Source organism: Pseudophryne corroboree, chromosome 8 (assembly GCF_028390025.1).
Source record: "Pseudophryne corroboree isolate aPseCor3 chromosome 8, aPseCor3.hap2, whole genome shotgun sequence".
In the NCBI taxonomy this organism is placed as follows: domain Eukaryota; kingdom Metazoa; phylum Chordata; class Amphibia; order Anura; family Myobatrachidae; genus Pseudophryne; species Pseudophryne corroboree.
This window is the reverse complement of record NC_086451.1, coordinates 306524082-306545523: the sequence shown is the minus strand read 5'-3', so window position 1 is coordinate 306545523 and position 21442 is coordinate 306524082. Positions and strand designations below refer to the sequence as shown.

The following is a 21442-nucleotide window of genomic DNA, read 5'->3' as shown; positions in this document are numbered from 1 at the left end:
TAACTATGACTTCTCAGTTATGAAGTTTGTAAATATGAACCCCAGATCAGGTGATCAGTAACAACCAGCAATTACCTTTCAGTTTATTAATATTAAATGTACCAGTTGGAGTTGACAGCAAACGCCACCATTACTTTTGTTACTCTTTACAAATAACATCCTCACTAAAGGTGTGTACACACGTACCGATGCAGGCTAACGGCCGATACTGACTACATTGTGCCCGGAGGCATGTAGTCAGTAACAGCCCCGCCTGCACACACTATATTTTCTTGCGAGGCTGATCTTTGTGGGACCGCGCATCGGCATCGCAAGTGCATACACATGGTGCGATATACACTATGTTTCCGTGTGATATGGACTATATATAATCGCATCGTGTGTATGCAGCTTTACTTAGGTATGTTTTACAGTGTGGGTACAATATCCTGGCAGCAGAATCCCGATGGTCACAATCCCGACGTACTGCAGTAAGTGTTCTAACCCTAACCTTCTCCTTCAGCAGCCTAACCCTAATACTCACCATTGGTATCCAGCAGGATTGCGACAGTCGGTAATCCGCTGCCAGGATTGTGACCATTGGGATCCTGACTACATCCCGTCTTACATCAGAGGGCAGCCCAATCACCTAACACATACTTTCTGATTAAATACATAAGCAAATTACCCGATAGTTTATTTTCTTTGAAGAACTTCATGGCAGACCTGACTATTGGGTTAAATCAGCTGATGAGCAGCTAAGAACATAATTTGCTTATTTCTTTTTCAGACTCAACGGCAGCACCGACTAATGGGATTTACCAAAGCAGTTTATATGGGAGGCATATGTCAAGGAACAATCAAGTACAAAGTTTCTTCCAAACTGTATCTCCCGAGTTAGCCATATCAAGGATATAGTGCTTGAACAGGTGCATAAGGAAGACCACACTGCAACTTTGCATATGTCCTCCATGGAAGCTAGTCCAAAATGCTGCAAAAGCTCTGGTCAAATATGTCCTCTTTATTTTTGGTACTTCCAGTTCTTTCCTCTCACAGAATGAACCTGAGTAAGTGTTCGCCCCAGATCACACTTTTATAAGCAAGACTACCCTATCTTAAGGTTTCCATAGTCAGGTCAAAAATTATTCTCCAGTTGGGTGCTACGACAATACACACAAGAAGTAAAAAAAAAATTAAAAAAAAATGAGACAAAGGTAGTCTTAATAATGGAGTGCACTATTGTCTTGTAAGAATTAAGAATAAGTGATGATCTTTACAGATATATCTCAAAAAACACATAGTAAGGAAAAAGTAGAGATTAAAATGAGACTGTGCACTGTTTCACCTTTAAAATACAGTCAGGTCCATAAATATTGGGACATCGACACAACTCTCATATTTTGGGCTCTATACACCACCACAATGGATTTGAAATGAAACAAACAAGATGTGCTTTAACTGCAGACTTTCCGCTTTAATTTGAGGGTTTTTACATCCAAATCAGGTGAAAGATGTAGGAATTACAATGGTTTCTATATGTGCCTCTCACTTTTCAAAGGGAAATAATCAAGAAAAATCTGAAAAACCTGAGTAAAACCGAACCCGCACATCTCTAAAAACAAACTACTACACCCTCTAACCCCTCCAATCTCCAGCCTGACCAGATTACCTCAGTTAACATTTAGCAAAGCCGGAAGAGGCAAAGGAAATATAACCAATAAACTAGACAAAAATACGTGAGGGATCGCAGCGTCCCCCAGATGGAATCAGAGAAAGATTTTACTGTAAGTAAACAAAAATCCCTATTTCTCTTTCATCAATCTGGGGGACGCTGCGTCTGTACTGATGGGATTTCCCAAAGCCAGCAAAATAAAGGAGGGAGAAACAGATGGCAGAACAGTCTCTAAAATTTGACGCCCAACAGAGGCAGTCTCCAAACCAAAAGTATGAAAATTGTAAAAACCTGGTGAAAGTATGCACAGAAGACCAAGTTGCCTCTCTACACAGCTGCTCAACTGAAACACCATCACAAACAGCCCAGGAGGCTCCAACAGCCCTAGTCGAATGAGTCCTCAATGAGTCAGGAACAGGTAAAGCCGAAGAAACATAGGCCTGCCGAATAGCAGAAGTAACCCAACGCGGCACCGTGTTCTTAGAGGCCGGCCAGCCACGTTAGGGTGCATCAATCAAAACCAACACGGTATCTGTACGACGAATAGACTCTGTACAGGACAAATAAATGCGTAAGGCTCTAACAACATCTAGTAATGCCAGAAGACTCTGGAACAAACGCTGGAAGCACTATGTCCGGATTTATATGGAAAGCCGACACAACCTTTGGTAAGAAGGAAGGCTTCGTACATAAGACCACTCGATCGTCGTGAAAAACCAATAAGGGCGGACTGCAAGAAAGCGCCGCCAACTCTGAAACACGCCTAGCTGAAGCAATGGCCAAAAGAAAAAACAACACTTTCAGAGTAAGAAAGCATAATTCAACAGTTTCTATTGGCTCAAACGGAGGCTTCTGGAGAGCCTGAAGAACCAAATTTAAATCCCAAGGTGGAACCGGAGGAACAAACGGAGGCTGATTCCTGATTACACCCTGAAGGAATGTCTGGACCTCCGGAATGAAAGCCAATCTTTTCTGAAAAAGGACAGACAATGCCAAAACTTGTCCTTTAAGGAAAGACAAAAGACGAGGTAAACGAAAGAGGTCTGGTGACAAACCACGCCTTTCACACCAAGCAATGTAGATACGCCATACAAGTTTTCTAGACTGAAGCAGAGGTAGACGGAACGGGTCCTTGGACACCAGCTGCGGAGAAGAGTGTATAACTGACGACGAGGCCAATCTGGCGATACAAGAATGACTGGGAGACCTTCTCTCCGGATGCGTTGAAGTAGGCGCGGTATCAAGGGAAATGGTGGGAACACATATCCCAGTTGAAAATGCCACGGAGCTGTCAAGGCATCGATCAGCGTTGCTTGAGGATCCTGAGTCCGTGAGCCGTACCGAGGTAGTTTTCGGTTGAGACGAGACGCCATGAGGTCGATGTTGTGTGTTCCCCACAGAGACACCAGGGTCAGAAACATTTCTTGATGAAGTTCCCATTCTCCCGGATGTATCGTGTGGCAGCTTAAGAAATTCGCTTCCCAGTTTTCCGCTCCTGAAATGTGAACTGCGGAGATGGTCGGAACCCACTGAAGAATATGGGCGACTTCCTTCATGGCTCTCCAGCTGCGAGTTCCACCTTGCTTGTTTATGTAAGCCACCGCCGTGGCGTTGTCTGATTGAATGCGTACTGGATGACCCTGGACGCTGGTTTGTACCTGAATCAGAACATACCGAATTGCTCTCAACTTCAAGACGTTGATTGGTAACTTTGATTCTTGACCGTTCCAGAGTCCCTAGAAGTGCTGAGATTGAAACACTGCCCCCCAACCAGTGAGGCTGGCGTCCACTGTGACCATCAACCAAAGACCAAACAGTGAACGGTGCCCCCTTGGTTAGATTGGAACTGTGAAGCCACCAATGGAGAGACTGTCAAGTTTGAACAGACAGCCGGCACAATTACAAGTCCAGATGTGGACCAGTTTGATTCCAATAGCCAAGAATTTGAGCCTGAAGGGGCCGAGCATGGAATCTGGCATATGGTACCGCCTCGAAGGTCACCACCATCTTGCCCAACACTTGCATACATCTGAGAACTGAGACCCTCGGCAACTGTAACAGGGAGCGAACTCTGGATTGTAGATCCTGAAGCTTGTCCAGAGGTAGAAAAACCTTCCGACTTCTCATGTCAAATAGGAGGCCTAAAAAGACCATCTCCTGAGAGGGGAGCAACAAGGATTTCTGGAAATTCCCAAGCCACCCAAATGACTGTAGGGTGGCTGTTATGAGTTGAAGATGTTGGCGAAGAAGTGCCTGTGATGGAGCCTTCAGCAACAAATCGTCCAGGTAAGGAGTAATGTTGACCCACTGGAATCTGAGGACCGCCACAACATGACCCATTATTTTTGTAAAGGGGCCGTGGATAGGCCGAACGGAAGAGCTTGAAACTGGAAATGCCAAGGGCCGATTGCGAATCTCAAAAGATTTTGATGACCTGACCAAATGGGAACATGGAGGTATGCATCCTTTATGTCTATAGATACCAAATATTCCTCCAGTTCCATAGCAGTGATGATTGAACGAATCGATTCCATTTTGAATGTTTGGACAGAGAGATACGGTTTCAGGCATTTTAGATTTAAAATGGGTCGAAATGAACCGTCCGGTTTGTTTACAAGAAAGAGACTCAAGTAAAAGCCTTGACCCCGTTGTAGTTTGGGAACTGGAAGAATTACTCCATTGTGTAAAAGTGTGGAAGTTGCTTGAATCAGTACTTTTCGCCTGGAGGGATCGCATGGGAGAGGAGTGACGAAAAGGCGGTTTAGGACACGCTCTTCGAGATCCAAAATGTAACCTCGGGTTATGACCCCCATCACCCACCAATCCGGTTGTGACAGGAGCCACACTTCCATGAACTGTAGTAACCGAGCCCCAACCACTAATGATCCCTCCGGAGACCTCCCTGCGTCACGCGGTAGGCTTGTCGGCAAGCTTGACTGCCGGTTTACGCGGTGCTTGTGATCCCCTACCTCGGAACGCACCTCTACGTGGAAATCTTGAAAAGGCTTGAAAGGACTGGAAACTGCTCCTGCCTTGAGTACGAAAGGACCGAAATTTAGTTGCTTTCGGCTTTTGAGGAGCAACTGGAAGAAACAGGCTCTTGCCACCCGTGGTATTAGAGATGATCTTCGTAAGTTCCGGACCAAAGAGAGATTCTCCTTCAAATGGAACGGCTGTCAACGTTTGTTTGGAATCAGAGTCAGCATTCGAAACACAAAGCCAGAGTGAACGCCTTGCTGAAATCGCTAGAACAGATACACGTGACTGTAGCGAGGCAGAGTCCAACAAGGCCTCACCAACATAAGAGAGCCACAGAAATTTTCTCAGCTAGTTGAATAGCTTCCGATGGATCATCAGACTGCATGCCCAATACTATTTGAGCTAACCAGTCATCCACGGCTTTAAGGACCCAGAAAGGACTGGACGCAGAGAAATACCTGATAAGGCAAACATGGTTTTAAGAATCGCCTCAATCTTCCAATCCGTTAGATCTTTTAACGTCACTAATTGTACCGAAGGAATTACTGTAGCCTTCGCTAAATGAGAAATAGGAGCATCCACCTTCTGAGCCGTTTCCCAAAAATTTGTGTCCTCCTCTGCAAAAGGATATAGAAATCTTAAATTTTTTAGGAGCCTGGAAACGTGAATTCGGCTTAAGCCAAGGTTCTGTCAAAGTATCTGCAAAATGTGTATATGTAGGAAATACAGCTACTTGTCTTTTCTGTCGTTTGAAAAAGGCTGTCAAACTCTCCGCCTCTACCGTATCTTGAAGACTAAGAGTTTGACGTATGGCTTCTATCAATAACCTGACACCTGAACTTGTAAACAACTCCTCTTCTTCCCAAGCGGAAGTATCCTCCCACTCAGAATCCAGTTCTCCCTCTTCCAGGGGGGTGATTTCGGAATCTAACTCCTCTCCTGGGAATGTGATAGCGGGCAGCAGATGTTGTCTTTTAGTGGCCGCTGAGCCCAAAGTAGTCACAATTTTGTTAATTGACTGTGCTAAGTCCGAAAGACATTTGCCCATATGTCTTGCCCAAGGTGGCTCCTCAGCAGATTGACAAAAAGCAAAGTGGAGGCTGCGCTTAAATTAGTTAAATATAACAACAATGATGATGTATCTAATAATTACACAGTTTATTTATAAGGAATTAATATACTTAGATTTTAAAAGTAAATACATCCTAAGAATGCATGCATCAATAATAAATAGTTAAAAAACACAAATGGTATAGTAAATGATTTTTGGGTTACCCAAGCAGCCAGGAATTTCTCTCTGAGGCCGCTGCTCGGTACAGCACCTCATACCCAGAGCGCCTGAGTACCCCTTGGTAACCAATTCCTCAGCAGATTGACCTGAATCAGTTCCTGAATGGGACTGACGCAAATCCGCAATAGCATTGGCCATGTTCTTGGCCCACAGAGGAATAGACTGATTGTAGACCCACCAGGCTGCTCAACAACAGGCGTCACAGAGCATGCAGTGCAGAGAGAACCTGGATTCGTGCTACCCTTAGAAAGTTTGGATCCTTACTGAGAACAGGCAAAATAAACAGCAGAGCCTGCCTTCCATTCAACAGATTTGTCCGGCTTATTGGCCATACTGCTGTATCGATTCCCACAAGTGTCCTAATAAGTAAGCACTTTGTAACTGAATAACTAAATCTGTAACTCCTTACCCAATGTCTGATAGATATAAAACCCCCTGTATAATGAAAAAGGGGGGTGGGGACGAGTTTACTAACAGAGGAAAATAGCTAGCCCCAGTACTGTAATGAAAGGATCAAGGAATTAAGAGTAAATAACAGTATACTTGCAGACAGCTGATCCCAGCCTGACAGGGTGAGAAGCTGAAGTCCCCTTATTTGTGTGAATGTGTGTGAGGTGATCCGGAGCGCAGCATCCCCACGCAGTGTGCATTCAGCATGGAGAAAATGGTGCCCGTATGAGAAGCCCGTCCCCACAGACTGAGGTGGGCGGCGCAGCACAATCCTCTGAGAGGGAGACGAAGACGGAAAGCTGTTCTTCCACTTCTGTTTCCGCCGCGGCTGGACGGTCCCCTTCAGGAAAGGGAACTAAGCTCAAACACTGAGCTAGAGCTAGGTGGAAACCACGTCCCGCCTATTTTCCCTTCAGCACACGTGTGTCCGGGGGACTGCCAGCAGTGCCCCCCCCCCCCCCCCCCCCCCCAGCGCGCGCGCCCTGTCAGAAGCATCAGACACAGCGCACGCCTCTCACAGTTAAACACAACACACAGTTCATTTTTATAGGTTCTGTGCCAAAGCTCCCTTCCCACACACTCTAACCCAGCAGTACACACGCAGCGTCCCCCAGATGAATGAAAGAAAATATAATCATGTTTAAGCACAATTAAGAAGCTGTAGATTGATAAAGCATTGGGCCTAATTCAGACCTGATCGTAGTAGCAAATTTGTTAGCAGTTGGGCAAAACCATGTGCACTGCAGGTGGGGCAGATATAACATGTGCAGAGAGAGTTAGATTTGGGTGGGGTTTATTCAAACTGAAATCTAAATTGCAGTTTAAAAATAAAGCACCCAGTATTTACCCTGCACAGAAACAATATAACCCACCCAAATCTAACTCTCTCTGCACATGTTATATCTGCCCCACCCCCACCCCCTGCAGTGCACATGGTTTTTGATCAGGTCTGAATTGGGCCCATTGTCCAGTATCTAATAAACGTTAATAAAGTCCACTGCACACATCCATGCATAGGTCATCGTTACCACAAATAAGGTGAAATCTGCTAACCTGACAATATCCAATTTTGGGGTTCCTGTAAGCATATGCAGTCAGCACCCTCCTCAATGCAGAGATGCCGGTGTCACTCTGAAACGCAGGATGCTCTGGTAATGATCTGCGCAAATCTCGTTCAATCTCATCAGTAGCCAATGTGCACGTACCTAAAGACTTCTCCACAACTTCTGTGTAATAGCCTGGGTTAGCTGCCATGTCATTCACAGCACCTGCCAGTGATAACATGTTATCCCATTATTAAAATGAAATTGTTCATTATGTGCAGTGTGGCAGCCAGTTTGTGATTTGAACAGATATTCGTTATAATGTAGGGCAGGGGTGCTCAACATAAGGCCCTCCAGCTGTTGTGGAACTACACATCCCACCATGCCCTGCCACCATTATTTTTTTATTTATTAGGGAATGCTAAAACTGTGGCAGAACAGGCAGGGAGGTGTAGGTACCCAACAGAAGGAGGGCCACACGGTGAGCACCCTTGATATAGACGGTTACTTTTACTAGAAGAATCAGTCTCTAGATGGATGACACACTAGATATTGTTATAGCCTTCAGCCCCACTTTTTGTCAGCATCAATAATGAATCTGATCCAGAGGTGGACGCTTCTGTGAAAGTAACAGTTGGCACTGGGGAGCAATAACATGCAAATGCTGATCTTCACCTTCCTCTTGTGTATCAGCCTACGATGGAACATACAAGCGTTGAGACGTCCACTGTCAGTGTCTGCGGACTGTGCAACTGTGTTGGTGGCTCTGACCACTCCACCATCAGCTCAACATTACACGCATCACCAACAGCCTATGGCCCTCATTCAGAGTTGATCGCTAACTGCTGTTGTTCGCAGCGCAGCGATCAGGCAAAAATAGGATTTTGGTACTTACCAAGTATATCCTTTTCTTTGAATCCATAGGGGGCACTGGAGTACTCTTGGGATATGGACGGCTTCCGCAGGAACAGGGCACTGAATATTTAAATTTAGAACTCTCCACCCCTCCATATCCCAGAGTACCTCAGTGTTTTTTCCTGAGCCGAACAGGAGCTATAGAGAGGTTGACAATGGAGAATTACATATAACATAACGGACAACAATAAAGTTGACACATAACGTTACTGAACCTAAACAGTTGACACCATAACCGATAGAACTTGAAACTTTGAACCAGTCGGTGAGAATGTGTTACCATAAGATCCCCTGAACTTACCACAACCCAGGTAAAATTGCTCTGGGTGGGCGTCCAGTGCCCCCTATGGATTCAAAGAAAAGGATTTACCTAGTAAGTACTAAAATCCTAATTTCTTTTTCATCCACTAGGGGTCACTGGAGTACTCTTGGGACGTACCAAAGCTTCCCCCGTGGGCGGGAGAGCTGTTTGGCACCTGTAACACTAGGCGGCCAAAGCTAGATGCTGATGCCGCAAAAGTATCAAACTTGTAAAAGCGCACAAACGTGTGCACTGATGACCATGTAGCCGCACGGCAAAGCTGCGTCGTAGAAGCCCCACGACCAGCTGCCCATGAAGTTCCCACAGAACGTGTGGAATGAGCTGTTACTGATGTAGGCGGCTGTAACCTAGCATGAAGGTAAGCGTGACGTATGGTCAGTTTAATCCATCTGGATAAGGTCTGCTTAGAAGCTGGCCAACCGATTTTGGCAGCATCATAGAGAACAAACAACGTATCCGTCTTCGGGATACATAAACGCGTAGTGCGCGTACCACATCCAAAGTTTCAGAATCTCCTGTTAACACAGGAAATACTATTGGTTGATTGACGTGAAAAGATGACACTACCTTTGGTAAGAAAGCGGGATTCGTCCGAAGTTCCGCTCTGTCATCATGAAACACCAAATACGGTGGCTTGCATGACAAGGCACTCAAATCTGAAACACGCCTTGCTGAAGCTAAGGCTAGGAGAAAAATTGTTTTCCAAGTGAGAAACTTAATATCCACTTGTTGTAAGGGTTCAAAATATGAAGACTGTAAGAAATCTAAAACCAGATTCAAGTCCCATGGCGCTGTAGGTGGAAGGAATGGAGGCTGTACTCTGAGGACACCTTGCAGAAAGGTGTGTACAGACGGCAATAGAGCCAATCGTCTTTGAAAGTAAATTGACAAAGCAGATACCTGCACCTTTAGTGTAGATAAACGCAGTCCTCCATCTAACCCCGTCTGTAGAAATAACAAAAGACGGGATAACTTGAAAGATGATGTCGGAAACTTCCGAGCTTCACACCAACCTATATAGGCACGCCAAATTCTGTAATAATGAGCTGCTGTAACTGGTTTCCTAGCTCGTAACATGGTTGGTATTACCGATTCTGGAATGCCCTCTCTTCTTAAGAGGACAGTCTCAACAGCCACCCCGTCAAACGCAGCCGCGCTAAAACGAGGTAAAGAAACGGACCCTGTTGTAACAGGTCCGGACGTAGTGGGAGCGGCCAAGGATAGTCTGCGAGTAGTCCGCGGAGATCCGAGAACCAAGCTCTCCGAGTCCAATGAGGCGCCACTAGTATGACTGTGGCGGACTCTCTCTTGATCCGTTTTAGCAACAGAGGGAGCAGCAGAAACGGTGGAAACAGATATACGAGGCTGTACGGCCACGCGATTGTGAGAGCATCCACCGCCACTGCTTTTGGATATCGCGTTCTGGACACATACTGGGGCGTTTGGTGATTGTGGCGAGATGCCATCAGGTCCACTTGAGGGTAACCGCACCTCTGGACCAACATGTGAAAAACTTCTGGATTTAATGCCCATTCTCCTGGATGAAAATCCCGACGGCTGAGATAATCCGCCTCCCAGTTGTCTACTCCCGGAATGAACACTGCCGACAATATCACTTGGTGATGCTCGGACCAATTGAGGATTCGAGCTCCTTCCCGCATTGCCATGCGGCTTCTCGTTGCTCCTTGTTTGTTGATGTACGCGACCGCCGTCACGTTGCCTGACTGCACCTGGACAGTCTGAGACCGAAGCATGTGTACTGCTTGTCGTAGCGCATTGTAAATTGCCGAGAGTTCCAGGACATTTATAGACAGCAATTTTTCGTGATCCGCCCAGAGACCCTGGAGCTGACAATTTTGAACTACAGCTCCCCAACCTCTGAGACTTGCGTCCGTCGTTAGAACTATCCAATTCCAGGCGCCGAACCGTTTCCCTGCAGTTAGATTGTGTATTTTGAGCCACCAGAGTAGAGATACGCTGGCCCGTGGCGACAACCTCACCCTGTGGTGAATCTGCAGATGCGAGCCTGACCACTGTGCGAGCACATCCAGTTGAAAAGGACGTGAGTGAAATCTTCCGAACTGAAGCGCTTCGAAAGCCGCCACCATTGTGCCTAAGAGGCGAATGCACAAATGTACCGAGACTGTGCGTGGCTTGAGCATTAATTGTACCAGATGACGAATAATCTGTACTTTCTGTTCTGGTAGGTAAATTCTTTGATTTACCGTATCGAGAATCATACCTAGGAATTGAAGTCGTTGAGACGGAATTAGATGTGATTTCTTGAAGTTGACAATCCAACTGTGGTGAACCAGTACATTGTACGTTAGCAACGCATGTTGGAGGAGCATCTGTTGAGACGGAGCTTTGATAAGCAGATCGTCCAAGTACGGAACTATTGTCACTCCCAGGGATCTGAGATGAGCTATCATCACAGACATCACCTTGGTGAATACACGAGGCGCTGACGAGAGGCCAAACGGTAGAGCCTGAAACTGGTAATGGTTCTGCCGCATTGCAAAACGCAAGAACCTATGATGAGGTGGCCAAATCGGAATGTGTAACTACGCATCCTTGAGATCTAGTGCAATCATGAATTCCTGTGGCTCTAAACCTGCAATTACTGACCGCAGAGATTCCATCTTGAATCTGTAGTAAGTGACGTACTGATTGAGACCCTTTAAGTTCAATATTGGCCTGACGGAGCCATCCGGCTTTGGTACCACAAACAGACTGGAATAATAACCCTGACCTTGTTGTTGTACAGGGACCGGAATCAAAACTGCTGAATCCAGCAGGGACTGAATGGCAATTTGCAGATCCGCCCTCTTGTCGTACGACAGAGGCAGTCCTGTCTTGAAAAACCGCAGTGGCGGGAGACAGTCGAACTCTATTTTGTAACCTTTTAACACTAAATTGCGGATCCACCCATCTGTGGATGTCTGGAACCACGCCAAATGGAACGTCGGAAGGCGTGCTCCCACAATTGGAGATCCGAGATGGGCTGGGAGCCCGTCATGCCACTGGCTTTTCGGTGACCTTAGCGTCGTGACGACTGGTGTTGGTTTGTTGGAAACCACGTCCTCGACCTCGTCTACCAGGCGTGGCTGTTCCTCTACCACGGCCTCGAAAGGGCTGAGGTCTAAAGGATTTGAACGCCGGACCAGAGTATTTCCGTCTTGGTACCGTTGGAGGCAATGGTAAGAAAACAGACTTTCCTCCCGTAGCCTCAGAAATCCATTTGTCCAATTCAGGACCAAACAACTTCTCGCCACCTATACCTCTTTTGACCTCTGCCTCCGCTTGCCAAGAACGCAGCCAGAGTGCTCGTCGTACTGTAACTAGCGACGATGAAATGCGAGAAGTGAGCCGACAGACGTCAGTAGAAGCTGTACATAGATACTCAGCAGCTTCACAGATTTGATCAGCAAGAAGTATAAGGTGATCGTCATGTAGGGCAGACTTGAGTTGTTATCCATACAATTAGCGCCTTAGTGACCCAAATGCCAACCAACCCAGGTCTAAGCAACACTCCTGCTGCTATATACATGGACTTTAGCATAGCTTCTATTTTACTGTCTGAAGGGTCTTTAAGCGTAGTAGCCGTTGGCACTGGTATGGTTAATTTCTTTGTAAGTTTTGACACAGACGAATCCACCATTGGCGGATTCTCCCATGTACGTGTCACAGATTCTGGAAACGGGTAACTAGACTTAAATCTGCGAGGTATAGAAAACCGTTTATCTGGATTTTTTTGTGTTTCTACTAACATCTTATTAAGAGATTCCGAAACAGGAAAACACATTGGAGATCTCTTTCGTTTAGTAAAGACGACTTCTGTGGTAGATCCATCCGGTAACACACTCTTACAGACATTGCAGTGAAACTGCTTTTTAGATTTTGCTGGTGCCTTACTCATTATGCAGACAGACAATACAATATACAAAAGACACTTGCACGACTCAGTAAAATTGTACTAAGGTGTGTGTAATATATATATATATATATATATATATATATATATATATAGCCGAAATGCAGTGCACGTGGCAAGTACTATATGAAACCTGATCCAAAATTTCCACTAACACCCCTGCGCCATCCGGTGGAGTAGAGATGTAGGACAGGAACGTTCTGGAATCATAGGAAGACACATGAAGCATGGTTAAAATGGCCCCCATAGCATGCTTACAGTGAAATCACAGGTCAGGTTACAACACATGTCTTTATAACCTGTACCTAACTGTGGAATCAATATAGGCTTAACAACCTATTAACATAATGGATGCAGCATATGCAATATTTAAACCCATGCAGCCTATTATAACCCCTGCAGCACGGCATGCAGCCTATGCTCTGTGAGCAGCCTTCTGCCTCCGTGCAGCGTGCACTATCCCGGACCCACGTTTTTTTATAAACTGGGAAGGGATGTGCTGAAGATTGTAAAAAGTAAAAATGAAAAATAAAAAATAAAAAAAAATATTCAAAAGAAGTGTGGGAGCTCCACACAAGCCTTGTTGCTACTTCGAGCACAGAAGAAACACTGAGGTACTCTGGGATATGGAGAGGTGGAGAGTTATAAATTTAAATATTCAGTGCCCTGTTCCTGCGGAAGCCGTCCATATCCCAAGAGTACTCCAGTGACCCCTAGTGGATGAAAAAGAAAAAGCGGCACTTCTGCGCATGCGTATGGTGCGCATTGCACACGCGCGACGTACTTTCACAAAAGCAGATGTAGTTTCACACAAGGTCGAGCGATGCTTTTCAGTCGCACTGCTGATCGCTGAGTGATTGACAGGAATGGGGCGTTTCTGGGAGGTAACTGACCGTTTTCAGGGAGTGTGCTGAAAAACGCAGGAGTATCAGATACAAACGCAGGCGTTCCTGGGGAAACGGAGGAGTGGCTGGCCGAACGCAGGGCGTGTTTGTGACGTCAAAACTGGAACTAAATAGTCTGAAGTGATCGCAAGGTAGGAGTAGGTCTGCAGCTACTCAGAAACTGCTCGAAAAAAATGTTGCTGCCGTTCTGCGATCCTTTCGTTCGCACTTTTGCTAAGCTAAGATACACTCCCAGAGGGCGGCGGCTTAGCGTTTGCAATGCTGCTAAAAGCAGCTAGCAAGCGATCAACTCGGAATGAGGGCCTATGGGCTGCTCAGTGTATCCGTCTCAGATACCTCTGAACATGGCCATTGTGGCTGTGGATCTGGGTCTGGGAACACAGCCACCTCTAAGTCACCGTCCAGGAACGACCACTGATCTCTGCGTACAAACAAGAGAACGCATGCGCCAAAGGGATTTTATAAAGTTTTTATGCAGCAGCAAAACAAATCACTCAAATACATAAATATTAGTATTGCGTCCACCTCGGGCCCGATGTCTCAATGAACATTTCCTACAAATGTTAGCCAAAAATAGGGATTTTTGTTTACTTACCGTAAAATCTCTATCTCTGATTCCATCCAGCTGCGCCTGTACTGATGGGTTAGAGTGGGTGGGAGCTTTGGCACAGAACCTATATAAACAAACTCCTCCCCCCTCTAACCCCTCCCATCTCTAGCCTGACTAGCAGATCACCTCAGTTAACATTTAGCAAAGCTGTAAAAGGCAGAGGGAATATAACCAATAATCTAGACAAAAATACGTCCCCCAGATGGAATCAGAGAAAGATTTTACGGTAAGTAAACAAAAATCCCTCTCTTTCTCATTCATCAATCTGCGGGACGCTGCGTCTGTACTGATGGGATTTCCCAAAGCCAGCTAAATAGAGGAGGGAGAAACAGACGGCAGAGTCGTCTCTAAAACTTGACGCCCAACAGAGACAGTCTCCAAACCAAAAGTTTGGGTGCATCAATCAAAACTAACAAGGTATCCGTACGACAAATTGACTCTGTACGGGACAAATAAATGCGTAAGGCTCGAACCACATCCAACAACGTCAAAAAATCTTTTCCAGAAAACTCTGGAACAACGCTGGAAGCACTATGTCCTGATTCATATGGAAGGCTGACATAACCTTTGGTAAGAAGGAAGGCTTCGTATGTAGGACCACGCGATCGTCGTGAAAGACCAACAAAGGTGGTCTGCAAGAAAGCGCCGCTAACTCCAAAACACGCCTGAAGTAATGGCCAAAAGAAAAAAACAAATCAAAACACCTTCAGAGTAAGGAAACGTAATTCAACAGCCTCTAGTGGCTCAAACGGAGGTTTCTGGAAAGCCCAAAGAACCAGATTTAAATCCCAGGGTGGAACCGGAGGAACAAATGGAGGTTGAATCCTGAGGACACCCTGAAGGAATGTCTGGACCTCCGGAATGAGAGCCAATCTTTTTTGAAAAAGAACCGCCAATGGCGAAACTTGACCCTTAAGGGAAGACAAACGAAGTCCTTTAGACAACAGATGAGGTAAACGAAAAAGGTGCGGTGACAACTCACGCCTTTTACACCAAGCAATGTAGATACGCCATACTCTATGATCAATACGAGAGGCGACAGGTTTCCTAGCCTGAAGCATACATAGTTTTTACCACTGGTTGAGATAACCCGTTAGCTCTTAAAATGCTGGATTCAAGAACCATGCCGTCAAAGCCAGACAATGTAAATTGTGGTGGCGACAAGGACCTTGTAGAAGTAGATCGGGTCACAGAGGTAGACGGAACGGTTCCCTGGCCTCCATGCTGCGAAGAAGAGAGTACCACGGACGACGAGGCCAGTCTGGCAATGACTGGGAGACCTTCTCTCCAAATGCGTTGAAGCAGGCGTGGTATCAGGGAGAATGGCGGAAATACATATCCCAGTTGAAAATGCCACGGAGCGGTCAATGCATCGGTCAGCGTTGCTTGAGGATCCGGAGTTCGAGAGCAGTACCGGCATAGTTTTCGGTTGAGACGAGATGCCATGAGGTCGATGTCGGGTGTTCCCCATAGAGACACCAGGGTCAGAAACACTTCTTGATGAATTTCCCATTCTCCCGGATGTATTGTGTGATGGCTTAAGAAATCTGCTTCCCAGTTGTCCACGCCCGGAATATGAACTGCGGAGATGGTCTGAATCCACCGTTCCGCCCACTGGAGAATATGGGCGACCTCCTTCATGGCTCTCCAGCTGCAAGTCCCACCTTGTTTGTTTATGTAAGCCACAGAGTTGTCTGATTGAATGTGTACCGTATGACTCTGAACACTGGTTTGTACCTGAATCAGAACATAGCGAATTGCTCTCAACTCCAAAATGTTGATTGGTAACATTGATTCCGGACTGTTCCAGAGTCCCTGGAAGTGTTGAGATTGAAACACTGTCCGCCAACCAGTAAGGCTGGTGTCCGTGGTGATCATCATCTAAGACCAAACAGTGAATGGTGCCCCCTTGGTTAAATGCGGACTGTGATGCCACCAATGGAGAGACTGACGATTCTGAGCCAACAGCCGGCACAATTGCAAGCCCAGATGTGGACCTGTTTGATTCCAAGAGCCTACGGTACTGCTTCGAAGGTCGCCACCATCTTGCACAATACTTGCATACATCGGAGAACTGAGACCTTCAGTAATTGTAACAGGGAGCGGACTCTGGAGTATAGATCCTGAAGATTGTCTTGAGGTAGAAAAACCTTCTGACTTCTCCTGTCGAATAGGAGACCTAGAAAAAACATCTTCTGAGAGGGGATCAAGGAAGATTTCCGGAAATTCACAATCCATCCGAAAGATTGTAGAGTGTCCGTCGTGAGTCGTAGGTGTTGTTGAATTAGTTCCTGTGACAGAGATTTTAGCAACAAAATTGTCCAGGTAAGGAGTAATGTTGACCCCCTGACATCTGAGGATCGCCACTATATGACCCATTATTTTTGTAAATACTCAAGGGGCCGTGGAAAGACCAAAGGGAAGAGCCTGAAACTGGAAATGACAAGGACCAATTGCGAACCTCAACAGATGTTGATGACCTGACCAAACGGGAACATGAAGGTACGCATTCTTTCTGTCGATAGATGACAAATACTTCTCCGGTTCCATGGCCGCAATGATTGAATGAATCGATTCCATATTGAATTTCTGAACAGAGAGCTACAGATTCAGGCATTTTAGATTTAAAATGGGTCGAAACAAACCGTCCGGTTTGTTTACGAGAAAAAAACTAGAGTAAAAGTCTTGACCCCGTTGTAGTTTGAGAACTGAAAGAATTACTCCATTTTGTAAAAGCGTGGAAGTTGCCTGAATTAGTGCTTGTTGTCTGGAGGGATCGCTTGGGAGAGGAGTGATGAAAAAGCGGTCTGGGACAGGTTCCTCGAGATCCAAAATGTAACCTCAGGTTATGGCCCCCATCACCCACGATCCGTTTGTGACAGGAGCCACACTTCTTTGAACTGTAGTAACCGTGCCCCAACCACCAAGGATCCCTCCGGAGACCTCCCTGCGTCATGCGGCAGGCTTGACTGCCGGTTTGCGAGGTGCCCTCTGCGTGGGATTCTTGGAAAGGCTCGAAAGGACTGGAAATGCCCCTGCCCTGAGTACGAAAGGACCGAAATTTAGTTGGTTTCGGCTATTGAGGAGCAACTGGAAGAAACAGGCTCTTGCCACCCGTGGTATTGGAGATAATCTTCGTAAATTCCGGACCATAGAGGAATTATCCGTCAAACGGAACGGCTGTCAATGTCTGTTTGGAACCAGAATCAGCATTCCAAACACGAAGCCAGAGCGAACGCCTAGCAGTAACCGCTAGAGCAGAAACACATGAATGTAGCGAAGCTGAATCCAACAAGGCCTCACCAACATAAGTGAGAGCCTCAGAATTCTGCTCAGCTAATTGAATAGCCTCTAACAGGTCATCAGACTGCATGCCCGATACCACTCGCGCTAACCAGTCATCTACGGCTTTAAGGACCGAGGCACCAGCGAGGACTGGATGCAAAGAAATACCTGATAAGGCAAACATAGATTTAAGAATCGCCTCAATCTTTCTATCCTTTGAATCTTTTAACATCACTGATTGTACCGAAGGAATTACTGTAGCTTTCGCCAAGTGAGAAATAGGAGCATCCACCTTCGGAGCAGTTTCCCAGAATTTGCTGTCTTCCTCTGCAAAATGATAAAGAAACCGTAATTTTTTTAGGATTCTGAAAACGTGAATCCGGCTTAAGCCAAGGTTCTTTCAAGGCATCTGCAAAATGCGTATATGAAGGAAAGACAGCTACTTGTCTCTTCTGTCGCTTGAAAAAGGCAGTCGAAGTCTCCGCCTCTACCGTATCTTGAAGATTAAGGATTTGACGTATGGCTTCGATCAATAACCTGACACCTGAACTTGTAGACAATTCTTCTTCCTCCCAAGCGGAAGAATCTTCCCACTCAGAATCCAATTCACCCTCTTCCAAAGGAGTGACCGGATCTAACTCCTTACCTGGGAAGGTGATAGCGGATGCTGTCTTTTAGTGGCCGCTGAGCCCAAAGTAGTCACAATTTTGTTAATAGACTGTGCTATATCCGAAAGACATTTGCCCATATGTCTCGCCAAAGGTGGTTCCTCAGCAGATTGACTTGTATCAGTACCTGACTGGCACTGACACAAATCCGCAATAACATCGGCCATGTTCCTGGCCCAGAGAGGAATAGACTGATCTGCAGACCCACCAGACTGTTCAACTACAGGCGTCCCAGCGCATGCAGTGCACGGAGAACCTGGATCCGTGCTACCCTTAGAAAGTTTGGATCCGCATTGAGAACAGGCAAAGTAAACAGCAGATTTGTCCGGTTTATTGGCCATACTGCTGTGTTAAGGATTAAAATTAATCTTATATTGGATTCGAACTCTGGTCCCTCTGCTTGGATGCTCCTGCTATTAGTCACAAGTGTCCTAAGAAGGAAGCACTCAGTACTGACTAACTACAAAATGTAACTCCTTACCCCTTCTATAGCTCTAAAAAACCTCTGTATAATGAAAAAGGGGGAGAACCAGTATATAAACAGAGAAAAACTAGATAGACTACTGTAATTAGAAAGGTACAGTGTACTTGCGGTAAGATGATCCCCGCCTGACAGGGTGAGAGGCTGAATCCCCCTGATATGTTGTGTATATGTAATCCGGAGCGCAGCATCCCCCGCAGTGCAGCAGCGTGGAGAAAATGGCGCCCAGAGAAGAAGTCCGCCCCCACAGACTGAGATGGGTGGCGCAGTACTGAGCGGGAGACGTAGGCGGGAAGTCCTGTTTCCCCTTCTGTTTCCAACGTGGCTGACGGTCCCCTTCAAAAAGTAGCGTCCTGCCCATCTCTCTGGTAGTAATGTCCGGGGTACTGTCCGAGCGCGTTAAAGAGCGTCAGTGCCCCCCCTCGCGCTGTTGTAGTCACAGCGCGCGCTGCATACATAACAATTCTCACATACACACAAGGGGGAAAGAAATCAAACAGCCCAACACTGTTATACAGGTTGTGGCTGCCCGTATCCTACATTAATAGTAGCCTCCTCGTTTATTACAAGTCCGGATACAGGGAGCCCCAGTGTTATATTGTGGTGACGTCCCCAGACGCTGTAGAGAGGGGGGAAAAAAATTAACTAACTACTCCCCACTCAACATATACCTGTCAACTGTAAACAGGGACTTAGGATATCTTAAAAAAAATAAATAAATAAATAAAAGAAAAACTAATTAAAATCTATAGATATGAACTGTGCCTGCACTCTCCAGGCACAAAACAAAGGTGATCTGCTAGTCAGGCTGGAGATGGTAAGGGTTGGAGGGGGGAGGAGTTCGTTTTTATAGGTCTGAGCCAAAGCTCCCTTCCACACACTCTTACCCATCAGTACAGATGCAGCGTCCCCCAGATGGATGAAAGAGAAAATATATTCATTTGGGTTATACTGGGAGAGAAAATCGGTCTAAGACCTTAAACTACAACAAAGGAACTAAGGATTGCCAATAACAGAAGACATTACCTTGTCAATATGTATCAATCATCATTAGCACACAAAGCCAAAGTTTAAACTACACCGTGCAGATGTGTCCTCATGCATCTTGCCTCAATACGCCAAGCAGCGAGAGATGTTTTTTAATGGAAAAAGTTGCATGAATAGACGCTTGGCACTACCAAGTCACAGCGGTGTGACTAGAAGGGCTGTTTAACATGCAGGGAAGCTAGATGTGGACACATCTGTAACTTATTTTGGTTCTATGGATTCCATTGGTTGACATAAATTACTGTAGTTACGAGAACATGATGTAATTGGTTACCTGAGAAAAGTAACCAGAGTTCTCCTCTCAATGTCTCCGGAATACCCCTAACTACTAAATTCCGAGTTCTTCTTGTCCGAAACATACTAACTCCACGGCCACATTCTGTGAACAGGATTTTCCAAGACTGCTCCTTCATTTTTTCTTTTAACTGAAGAAATAATTGACATTTATTGAATCTTGTGCACACTTATCTTGGCAAGCAGACACTTTATGAGCACAGGAGACGTGAAGGTATAGTTAACTCTGTATCATACATTACCATTATTCTATATAATAAAAGGCTAATGCTGCTCCTCACCTCTATGGGGGGGAATTCAAGTGTTTTGCGCACCGGCAGCAACTAGATTGTGCCCAATGGAGCAATTCAAGTTTTGTCCATTAAGGGCGCTGACATTACTGATATGTTGTTCCTTCATTTTGACAGGCTGGTAACTAGTACTAAATAATAGTCTATAGTAAAGAGGAACAAGGCTTAAAGGCATTATTCACACATGGCTTCAGATAATCTCTAAATAAACAATGTAAAGTATCTCAGCCATTCTTTATAATATATATTTTTGCAGCAACAGAAATCGGCAGTCGGGACGCCGGCGGTCTTGTGACAGACGCCAGATTCCCGACTCCACTTGGAATCCTGTCGCCGGAATACAGACCGCCGGCATCCCGAAGGTAAATATCAGAGTCACTGTTATGGCCCAGGGGGATTAGAGTTATGCACTAGAGGGGGAAGGGGGGGAAGCCCTATCCACCACCCCCGGATCTTAGCCCTAGCCATCACCCCAGGTAGGTTAGGGTAGGGGTGCAATAAAATAATGTCCCCGGTTGGCATTCTCATTGGCAGAATCCAGGTGACGGTCATCCGACTGTAGGCATCCCAACCACCGGTAAAATGTATTACACCCCTTATGAGATAACTCATGATCAGCAAATACTGTTTATAAGGAAATTCTATACAAGATGATTCATTACTAAGGGACATAAGAGACTTTTTTCCTTACCATTATTGGATCCAAGTTTTCTGCGTCTTGGGGGTGGAAAACGGTCATCAGCGCCTCTGTGCTCACCGTTTTACTAGTACCTTTTGGACCCACCATAGGATGTTCTTCCAGGAAGGCTTCCGTGCTATCATTATATCCAGTCTAAGAAGATGGGAACAATGTGGTGCATATAGTAAAACACAGAGCTGGCATAGCAAGCACATAAAAAGAGTAGTATGCCAAGACTGTGATTTTAATGGGATTTCAATACCTACCGGTAAATCCTTTTCTCTTAGTCCGTAGAGGATGCTGGGGTCACCATTAGAACCATGGGGTATAAACGGGATCCGCAGGAGACATGGGCACTTTAAGACTTTCAAAGGGTGTGAACTAGCTCCTCCCTCTATGCCTCTCCTCCAGACTCCAGTTATAGGAACTGTACCCAGGGAGACGGACATTTTGAGGAAAGGATTTATTGTTAAACTAAGGTGAGATTCATACCAGCAAACACCTCAAGCATGCCGCACAATGTAGCATTCAACAGAACACAAGCCAACGGCATGAACAATTTCAGCAACAGGCTGACTATAAACGTATAAACACAACA

General features: G+C 45.8%; 1 protein-coding gene across 3 annotated transcripts in view; it reads right to left on the bottom strand.

Annotated features, from left to right (window-relative positions):
* The window catches only part of TBC1D8B (TBC1 domain family member 8B), a 235323-nt gene that overhangs the window by 55968 nt on the left and 157913 nt on the right, over window positions 1–21442 (bottom strand). For all 3 annotated transcript variants that reach the window (XM_063937365.1, XM_063937367.1, XM_063937366.1), the window contains exons 8-10: window positions 20857–20997; window positions 19856–20006; window positions 7425–7639 (exon numbers count right to left, since the gene is read on the bottom strand). In XM_063937365.1, coding sequence (XP_063793435.1) covers window positions 7425–7639; window positions 19856–20006; window positions 20857–20997 — 507 coding nt within the window. The remainder of the gene's footprint in view (window positions 1–7424; window positions 7640–19855; window positions 20007–20856; window positions 20998–21442) is intronic.